Genomic DNA, 10,930 nt, shown 5'->3' on the forward strand with positions numbered 1-10,930 from the left:
TGTTCTGACATATGGAAGGTCTTATGTTTGAATATACTGACTTGACCATATAAACAGGGGGGTAGTTAAAGGAGACCTACTGTGGTGCTCAAAAGTTGACACAGAGTATTGACACAGGTATTGACACAGAATAACCCATTTTTTTAATGGCAAATGTAACCAACTTTAAGGTATAAAGGTGAATTACAGCGCAATAATTACTTGGGCTCGTAATAAGACCCTGGCCAGAATCAGAAGACACCAAATTCGTATGGAGCCAAAGTATTGAGCAGCAATAATGACCTGGACACAATGTTAACTTTTGAGTAGCCACTCTTGTATTGTTACAAAGTATAACAGGTATTTGTCCAATTTGTACAGATAAAGTATAAAATAAAATAAATAGTGTGCACACTCAGCAAAATAAAAGTACTCGTTGGGGCCCTTTAAGAATTTAGAGTTAAGCTGGTGATAGCCAACTTCAAAGGTCCTTGTGAATGTAACTGGAATGTATGAGTGTGTGGTGTGTATCTTCTTTGGGGTAGATCGTCCTCAAAGTGGTTGGCTCGCCATCTATCACAACCAGAATATCGTCCTGGTCCTTGGACTTTTCCGTCCTCTCCAAAAAACCTGACCTATAATCCAGGTCATAAAATGTACATTCTAATCAGTCTGTTTCAGATGCATTGTTTAAGGTTAAAATACAAAATCAAAATATTGCATCACCTCATATTCATTGCATCAACATCTTAAATCTTATCAAATCTCACAGTTCTGTTGTACAACATTCAATTTTCAAGCATATCAAATATGAGAACTAAACATCTAAGTTGCTCAAATATTTCTCTATTCATGTAAACATTAATTAAACAATACTTATGGTAAGTAACCATTGACACTCAAAATACAATACACCATAACAAATTCAGAACTATGTGCAAATAAGCAACAAAATATACATATGAGTTCAGTTCAGAGGCATTAAAGCAGTGTGCTTAATTTCTCCACGCTATAGGCCTATTCGTGAGAGAGAAATGCACTAAAAATTACCCTCTAGATTACTTTAAACTCACAGTGAACTGACAAAAATTAGCTTTAGAGCAGCTAAGAACATGTTGCTCACCGTTGCTCTGTTTCACAAAAGCCCAACACACACTGGCGTTGGAATTGCAGCAGCTCTCCGGATGAAAGGTGAGTGGTTAGCCTGTGAGACACCGAGCTAGCATTAGCATGATCGCGACGGTAAGTCTCTACAAGTTTTTTCCATCAGAATAACACTCGTCTTACCGACGTTGCCTCTCTCCTTCATCCAGCCACTCGACTCCGGACTTCCAGCAGGTAAGTGCGCTGGCTTTCCTTCCTCTCAATCCTGAGTTTTCCTCTCTTTTGTCCGTGGATTTCTCGGTTTGAGTAGTAGATGCCTCCACTCCTCTTGCTGAGATGAGAAAAACCCGGGACACCATGCACCTCCACCTCACTTCCTGGCTGACAGGGTCAATGCGGCCTGGGTAGGCTCTGATTGGTTGCTGAGCTAGGTGCCCTCACGTGGGGTGAACTGAGAGGTGCATTCAATGGTCATAGGAAATACGACGCTTGTTGATGTGGACAGTTAATATAAAGAGAATAAGTATGATATTTTTCATCTGGGCTACACCCTCCCCTCCTGAACTCATGCACGTCCCTGTGCATGGTAGACAGTTAAATGATGATTATTTGACGGGTCAAGGAAGAGGGCGAAGCAGGCTCTTCACCATCACTGATGACATCGGCCCAAGCTGAAGACAGTCCTTGCAAGAATGATTTTGCTGCAGTGATCAGAGGATTGCCTAGCTCCGTATAGTCAAGCCGTCGTGGCGGACGACGGTTTCTCTCAGATCTCCTTACAGAATCATTTGTATCCATGTTTTCCCTTGTATCCACTGGGACTATCTCCTCCACTCTCTCCTCAGAATTCGCACCTCTGGTGCCAGCCTCCTGAAATGGAAGTTGCCTTTCTTGGACGTCTGGGTCATCAACAGGTGAGTCATTTTCAGCTAAGGTTATTTCATCCACTTGTTCGGTCGGTGTGACTCCATTGGTAGATAAGTACTCAGTATCATCTGTAGTACTGTTAGGCATATCAGGTATGTTGCCAAAATCAGATTGGCTGTCAAAAACAGGTGGGTTGTCAATATCAGGAACATTTACAGGACTCTCACTCACTGTGTGGACAGGGGAACTCAACCAAACAGGAATGAGCAAATCATCTTCTTCGTCTGAGGAGTTCTCTTCCTCTAGCGCTGGATTTGCACGGGTTCTTGGCCTGCGTGACACTGGCTTCTGTACATGCTCACTGCTTTCCTCCACAGGTAGGTAGCCACATGGTAGCAACAGATCCCGGTGTAGTGTTCTTAGGGGACCATCTTTGTTTTCAGGCTTAACTGTATATACTGGGAGGTTGCCTGCCCTTCTCACCACTACATGCACAGTGTGTTCCCACTTGTCTGAAATCTTATGTTTGCCCCGGATACGGACATTCCTGACCAATACCCGATCTCCAGCTTCCAAGTCTGATGCAGTTACATGTCTGTCAAACCTCATTTTGTTCTTGTGAGCCATCTTTGCAGCCTTGTCCATAGCTAACTTGTAGCTTTCTTTGAGACGTGACTTGAGTTTTTGCACATATTCAGAGTGAGATGAGTGTTGTTCCTCTTGCACTGGCAGGTTGAATGCAAGGTCAACTGGCAACCGAGGTTGGCGTCCGAACATCAGTTCGTACGGGGAGAAACCAGTCACTTCATTCCTGGTGCAGTTATAAGCGTGGACCAGGGGTCTTACATGGTCACGCCAACAGGACTTATCTTGATCACGGAGAGTTCCCAACATATCAAGCAAGGTACGATTAAATCGTTCCACAGGATTGCCCCTAGGATGGTATGGGGTTGTCCTCACCTTGTGGATACCAGCCACCTGACAGAGCTCCTTGATTGTGCGGGACTCGAAATCTGGACCCTGGTCACTATGCAATTTTTCTGGGATGCCATAGTGTACCATAAAGTTCTCCCACAGACACCTTGCCACTGTGCGGGCCTTTTGATTAGGTGTTGGGATAGCAACTGCAAATTTAGTGAAGTGGTCCGTGATCACCAATATATCTTTGGTTCCACTCCTGTCAGCTTCCAGGGACAAGAAGTCCATGCACAAGAGTTCAAGAGGTCGTGTCGTATTAATGTTGACCAAGGGGGCCGCTCTTTCAGGCCGTGCCTTCCTCCGCACGCACCTGCCACACGTCTTCACTTTCCTTTCCACGTCCAAAGCCATCCTTGGCCAATAAAATCTTGACCTTACAAGGTCCAGTGTACGGTCGACTCCCATGTGACCCATATGGTCATGCAGGCTGGTGAGAACTGTGTTGCGAAGCTCAGCTGGAAGTACAAGCTGGTAGGTTTTCTGGGACCTCTCTTGGCGTCGCCGGTACAAGACATTGTTGCGGAGCTCAAGACGGTTAAGCTCTCGGAGGAGCAGTGGAAGCTCAGGGAGTTGTGTGCGCACGGTTGGAGGTGGTGTGTCCCCATATTCGATCTGAGAAATAACATGCTTTATACACTGATCGGCTCTTTGCTCGTCTGCCAGCTCTGCCTCAGTTAGATGGGGAATGGTTGGCAGACCTCCAAACTGTTCCTCTTGCCCATAGCTATCAGGTACAGCACTAGGAGACACAGCAAGCACCTCCACCAAGGCAACACAATCTGCATCTGCCTCTCTTTCATTGTCAGGACTGACGCTGTAGGTGAACTGCCTCTCACAGATTGCTTTCACCACAGACTGATTTACAGCATTGATGTTGTCTGGATCACAAAGGTGATCTTGAGTGAACTGTTGTATGCGTTCAATCTCTTTTTGTGATTTCAGGTCGTCCGCTAGCCCTCCGTGTGGTCTGCGTGATAATCCATCCGCATCTCCATTCTGCTTCCCTGGACGATAGAGGAGTTTGAAAGAGAATGTGGACAGTGCTGCTAGCCACCTATAGCTAGTTGCGTCAAGTTTTGCTGAAGTCAGAATGTAAGTCAGCGGATTACTATCCGTTACAACAGTGAAGTGGTTGCCGTAGAGATAGTCGCTGAACTTTTCTGTAACTGACCACTTGAGCGCCAGAAACTCCAACTTGTGCGCTGGATAGCGATTTTCGCTCCGTGACAGCCCTCTACTTGCATAGCCTATGACTCTAAGTTGTCCCTCTTGCTCCTGATACAATACAGCACCAAGCCCGGTGGTACTGGCGTCGGTGTGCAGTATATAGGGTTTCTGGGGGTCAGCGAAGGCAAGTACAGGGGCAGTGGTGAGACTTTGGATGACTGACTTGAAGGCTTCCTGGCAAGCTGGCGTCCAGCGACCTCCGAAAGGGTCTTTTGGGTCATGGTACTGATGTGCACTTTGTCTTGCGTTTACTTTTGATTTCTTGTGGCTAGGTGGGTACCCTGAAGTTAAGTTGTGGAGAGGTTTCACAATGCTGGAATACCCCTTAACGAACCTTCTATAATACCCAGCAAAACCAAGGAACGACTTTAACTCTCGCAGGGTCTGTGGGACAGGCCATGTTTTAAGGGCCGAAATCTTCTCAGGGTCAGTCCGAACTCCATTTCTGGAGACCACATGCCCCAGATAACGGACTGAAGTCTGGAAGAAGACACATTTCTCTGGTGACAGCTTTAACCCAAACTCTTTTAGACGAGTGAGCACTTTCATGAGTCTTTCTTCGTGTTCCTCAAGGGTTCGGGAGAATACTATCACGTCATCAAGAAAGACCAATGCATCCTTCAAATGCATATCCCCCATGCACCGCTCCATTAACCGCTGGAACGTGCTGGGGGCGTTCGTTACACCCTGAGGCATTCTGTTGAACTCCCAGAAGCCGAGAGGGCACACGAAGGCCGTCTTCGGTTTGTCTGCTTCTTCGACCTCGATCTGGTAGTACCCTGATTTTAGATCAAGAACAGAGAACCACTGTGAACCATTGAGGGCTGAGAACGTGTCCTCTAGCTTTGGAAGGCTGTACGCATCTTTTATAGTCTGAAGGTTTAGACGCCTATAATCGATGCACAACCGGACTTGGCCGTTCTTTTTCCGGACTACCACTATGGGTGACGCAAATGGGGACTCTGACTCTCTAATAACTCCTGCATCAAGGAGTTCCTGAATGTGCTTCCGGACAGCCTCAATGTCCCGTGGGTGGATTGGCCGGGCACGTAGTTTGAAAGGCGTGCCATCCGAAAGTTTTATATGATGTCGCACCTGGTCCGTCCGGCCAAAATCCAGGTCATGCTGTGCAAACACCTCAGGCATGCCGCTGAGCTGCTGAGTGATGCGCTGTTTCCATTCCAATGGAACTGGGGAGTCACCAAAATTGAAGGTTATGGTGGGCTCTTGGAAAGACGGAGTCTCTGGAGTTCTCTGGGATAGTTCTGACCGTTTGGTCTTGTTGTGTTCCTTTAATAGGATGGTCTGATAAGCACTAACCTCTGCAATAGTACACTTGGCAGGGATGACAATGTCGTGGTCAGACTCGTTGCTTATAACAACTGGCAACTTGTGGGGCCGCCGCTGGGGAAAGTCCACCAGACCGGCTTTAAGTAGCAGGCCACCGGGCAAGGGGGACGATGATGGGTACTCAATTACAACTGATTTTTCATCCTGAAGGCCCTCGCCAAGGGCGACTCCCTCCACCACTACAGTTGAACCAGCTGGAATGACTTGAGGCATCTTGCCAAGTAGCTTCACTACCCCCTGATGGGTGTCACTTGTCTGCTTCCGTCTCAACGCAATGATTTTGAAGACTACTTTGTAGCCATGTGAGAGGGGTTGACGATTGGCTAAGTCAGTCTCTGAGTAGATGTCGAACAGTACATCTAGGGTGTTTGTGCCTATGAGCATGAGGGATTGTGAAGTGTCAGGGACGATTAAAGCAAGTGTGTTTACATCTACTGGAACACCTATAAAGTCCTTTGGAAAAGTTATGGTCATTTCTATATAGCCAAAGTAAGGCACTAGCTGGCCATTAGCACCTTCCACTTCTAAGAGGTCATGTAGTGGCTTGATCTTTTGCTCTGAAAGGTGCTGCTGGTAAAATGACTCAGGAACAGTGGTAACTTGGGAGCCTGAGTCAAGAAGACAGTTGACTTCTTCACCTCTCACAATCACTTGAGCTGTACTTCTGGTACCAATCAACTGTTTAGGGAGTTGGAAGGATTGGTTCTGCTCTGAATGGTTTAAGCCAGAACATGTTTGTGCTTTGACAGTCTTTGCTGGGGTACTTACTTTGTTAACCTCAGCTGTGATTTTGTCACCATTGTTTACGTCTGAGGGACGTTGTTGACTCTCCTCAGCTCCTGTTTGTCCCACAACAGGAACTGTTAGATGTTTAAAGGTGAATCTGTACAATCTCGCGCTTCCCACTGGCGTTGTTTCTCCTCCAACTGCTTCTTTTTTTCTGCTACTAGGTTGGGGTTAGCGGGGTCAACACAGCATGGAGCGATATGTCCATCTTCACCGCAGTTGAAACAATACCAGGGCTTGGGTCTGCCCCTTTGCCTCTTTGAAGTCTGTCTTTGCATACGTCCATCTACACCATGTGGCTTTGACATCTTACTCTGCGGCTTCCCTGCAGGGTCCTTGCTGTTTGCAAACTTTGTTTTTTTCTGTGACATGAATGTAGTTAGTTGACTTTGCAGACTCGCCACCTGCTTTCGCAGATCCTCAATAGCAGCAATGCTACTCTCATGTTTCTCCTCTGGTTCACAAACATGTGCACCCTGGAACTGTAACTGAGTTCTCTGCTTTGTGGTGCCAATGTGTTTTCTCATACGGTCAGTTTTTGCTTGCTGTCGATCTTCCTCAGAGCGAATCATTAACAACAGGTCTGAGAATTGGGGTGGGCTGCTCTTCTTTTGCTCAAGTTGCAGGGCGCTGAGTAGGTCGTTGTCCCAACATCCCCTGCAGAACTGTTTAAGTAGATGTTTGTCCACTTCTTCACATGCGACTCCCCCCCTCTTCGTGGCTCTGTTTAATGCTAGCTGTAGCCGGTGAAGGTAAGTGGATGACTTCTCACCTGGATCTTGAAGGGTGTTCAGGAATTGAGCGAAAAGTTCCTCGCCATCTTCTACAGTGCCAAAGGCTGAATCTAGAAGCTGCAAATAAGTCACAGGTGGTGACTCAGGCCGCAAACTCTTAACTATATCAGCTGCTGGTGGGAGCAGGCTCTCATGGATCTTTCTGGATATTTGCAGGGGGGACATGCTGGGATCATTTTGGAGCAGTTCAATTTGTGTGCGCCATGTGTCATAATCAGTTTCATTGTTAGGTCTGGGAACCTTACCGGAGAAGGAACGGAGTCTCACCTGGGACTGGATGTGTGGGACGACATCTTGCCTTCGTACGATATGCTCTACCACAACCTTCTGAATGTCAGGTGGGTTCAAGTCACTTACTGAGAGGGACGCTGCTCTCCTTCCATTAGTGAGGGGAACATCATCAGTGGCACCAGTATCACTTGGTGTAACATCTGAATGTGAGGTGTGACACTGTCGCTCTTTAGAAGCGGGCGGAGATACAACAGTGGTCTCGACATACGTGGGAGAAGGTTCTTCAGTGGTGGGTCGCATGGCTTCAACATCCTCCCCAATCTGACACATCATCTCCTTCAGCACCTCACCGTAGTCTTTGCCACTCAGCTTGGCTAGTTCCTTGAGTTCCGCCAAGTAGGTTTTTGTAACATTACTCCCAACCGTGGTAGTGTACATGCTACTGAGTGTTTTAATTTCATAGACAACGCTGGGATCAGCTTGTGCTGTGTATGTGTATGGTAAACGAGGTTCTAAACCTTCTAAGGCTGAACTGCTAGAGTATTCTACGATCAGGTTTTGGTAGAAGTTGGACAGTGAATCATCAACAAAAAGGACTCTTGTGATTTTACCATACTGTTTCAGAAAGTCAATGACCTGTTCATCTTTCTCAGATACCTGTGTTATCCCAGCGACAACAACCGCATTAGGTATTTTGACACCAGACTTTTGTATGAAATCCATGCTGGTCATTGCCTCAATATTGATGCTCAAATCAATTGGCTCCTGGCTGGCTCGCCACTTCTGTAACCAACTTTAAGGTATAAAGGTGAATTACAGCGCAATAATTACTTGGGCTCGTAATAAGACCCTGGCCAGAATCAGAAGACACCAAATTCGTATGGAGCCAAAGTATTGAGCAGCAATAATGACCTGGACACAATGTTAACTTTTGAGTAGCCACTCTTGTATTGTTACAAAGTATAACAGGTATTTGTCCAATTTGTACAGATAAAGTATAAAATAAAATAAATAGTGTGCACACTCAGCAAAATAAAAGTACTCGTTGGGGCCCTTTAAGAATTTAGAGTTAAGCTGGTGATAGCCAACTTCAAAGGTCCTTGTGAATGTAACTGGAATGTATGAGTGTGTGGTGTGTATCTTCTTTGGGGTAGATCGTCCTCAAAGTGGTTGGCTCGCCATCTATCACAACCAGAATATCGTCCTGGTCCTTGGACTTTTCCGTCCTCTCCAAAAAACCTGACCTATAATCCAGGTCATAAAATGTACATTCTAATCAGTCTGTTTCAGATGCATTGTTTAAGGTTAAAATACAAAATCAAAATATTGCATCACCTCATATTCATTGCATCAACATCTTAAATCTTATCAAATCTCACAGTTCTGTTGTACAACATTCAATTTTCAAGCATATCAAATATGAGAACTAAACATCTAAGTTGCTCAAATATTTCTCTATTCATGTAAACATTAATTAAACAATACTTATGGTAAGTAACCATTGACACTCAAAATACAATACACCATAACAAATTCAGAACTATGTGCAAATAAGCAACAAAATATACATATGAGTTCAGTTCAGAGGCATTAAAGCAGTGTGCTTAATTTCTCCACGCTATAGGCCTATTCGTGAGAGAGAAATGCACTAAAAATTACCCTCTAGATTACTTTAAACTCACAGTGAACTGACAAAAATTAGCTTTAGAGCAGCTAAGAACATGTTGCTCACCGTTGCTCTGTTTCACAAAAGCCCAACACACACTGGCGTTGGAATTGCAGCAGCTCTCCGGATGAAAGGTGAGTGGTTAGCCTGTGAGACACCGAGCTAGCATTAGCATGATCGCGACGGTAAGTCTCTACAAGTTTTTTCCATCAGAATAACACTCGTCTTACCGACGTTGCCTCTCTCCTTCATCCAGCCACTCGACTCCGGACTTCCAGCAGGTAAGTGCGCTGGCTTTCCTTCCTCTCAATCCTGAGTTTTCCTCTCTTTTGTCCGTGGATTTCTCGGTTTGAGTAGTAGATGCCTCCACTCCTCTTGCTGAGATGAGAAAAACCCGGGACACCATGCACCTCCACCTCACTTCCTGGCTGACAGGGTCAATGCGGCCTGGGTAGGCTCTGATTGGTTGCTGAGCTAGGTGCCCTCACGTGGGGTGAACTGAGAGGTGCATTCAATGGTCATAGGAAATACGACGCTTGTTGATGTGGACAGTTAATATAAAGAGAATAAGTATGATATTTTTCATCTGGGCTACACAAATCTCATAAAACCATAGTTTATTCACAATAGAATATAGAAAACATAAAATATTGAAACTGAGAAAATGTGCCATCTGAAGACGAAAAAAACCAAACACCCATTTTTATGGCAAAACAAATCTTAAAAAGCCGGGACAGGGCTATGTTTCACCCTCTGTTTTTAAGAACAGTCTGAACACTGAAGAAAACAGTTGCTGGAGTTTTGGGAGAGGATTTATTCCCATGCATGTCTGATAAAGGCAGGCCTGGGTCTTTTCTGTTGTATTTTTCATTTCATTATGCTCCAAATGTCTGTAGGCCGGTTCAGCACCTGCTCTCGTCTACTACAAAGCTCTGCTATTGTCTTAGATGCAGTATGTGGTTTAGCATTGTCTTGCTGAAAATCCAAGACCTTTTCTGAAAAGAAAAACTGTCTAGATGGGAGCATATGTTGTTCTAAAACCTGTATATACCTTTCCCCAGTGGAGACACCTGGGGAACACAGCTGATTAGAATCTAACTAATGAAACGAGGGAAAGCAAACTCGCCATAATGCATATGAGACAAGGGAGTCGAAGTAAATTAAAAACAGGAAGTAATGAAGACCCAGACTAAGACATGTGACGTTGACACAGGGAAAATGTAAACAAATGCCAAGGTGTGACTAACTGGGAAGAAAAGGCTCACTTGATATATAAATATATATATATAGAGAGAGAGATCATTATTTTTGTGAATAATTTTAATAAACAAACTTAGATCCAACAACCAAATGCAAGGGAAATTTATTAGGAGATTCATTTATTGTGAACCCAAACATATCATAAACAGCTACAGGAGGTATTCTTCAAATTAAGAGTATAGGTATGACACAGGTATTTGTTACACCTGTTATAGTCAGTTATAGTCATGTAAATAATCCAATCTCTGTGAACATAAAGAATCAAATCCCTCTAATGCAGCAAATTAAACCCTTGAGTTAATAACTTAGAAACTATGATTATTAGCCCAAGTACCATAAACAGACCTAGAGAATGTAGGCTAATATTTCTGATTGTTTTTATCATTTGATGTGCGATCTATTTACAAATCCACACTTTTCAAAGCTTAGTAAAAACACAACTCATGTTTACCTTATTTTTTCTTTTAAATTTACATTAGTTAATCTTTAAAAGAACAACATGATTACAGGTGTTTTTTCTTCTAAAATTAACTATTAACTAAATTAAATAAATTTAACATTTTTTTTTAATCTAACTTTAGCTTTTAGTTTAGAACTAACAAAGTGAGCAAGAAGCACAAGGAGAACAGCTACACTAAGGCAGGTCAAATATGATATGATATTTTAAATGTTTGTGTGGTACTTTCTA

At 44.3% G+C, this 10,930-nt stretch overlaps 1 protein-coding gene across 1 annotated transcript; it reads right to left on the reverse strand.

The window, feature by feature from the left end:
* Nucleotides 1-294: 294 nt before the first annotated feature.
* On the reverse strand, nucleotides 295-9,567 carry LOC112434851 (uncharacterized). Its single transcript, XM_076875602.1, has 6 exons — nucleotides 9,049-9,567; nucleotides 6,605-8,560; nucleotides 6,274-6,344; nucleotides 1,267-6,183; nucleotides 1,103-1,183; nucleotides 295-614 (listed from the first exon to the last, which is right to left on the reverse strand). The coding sequence occupies exons 2-4, from the start codon at nucleotides 8,046-8,048 to the stop codon at nucleotides 1,678-1,680; spliced, it is 6,021 nt and encodes a 2,006-aa protein (XP_076731717.1). The 5' UTR covers nucleotides 8,049-8,560; nucleotides 9,049-9,567; the 3' UTR covers nucleotides 295-614; nucleotides 1,103-1,183; nucleotides 1,267-1,677.
* Nucleotides 9,568-10,930: the final 1,363 nt, after the last annotated feature.

The sequence above is a fragment of the Maylandia zebra genome, linkage group LG17 (assembly GCF_041146795.1).
Source record: "Maylandia zebra isolate NMK-2024a linkage group LG17, Mzebra_GT3a, whole genome shotgun sequence".
Taxonomy (NCBI): Eukaryota; Metazoa; Chordata; class Actinopteri; order Cichliformes; family Cichlidae; genus Maylandia; species Maylandia zebra.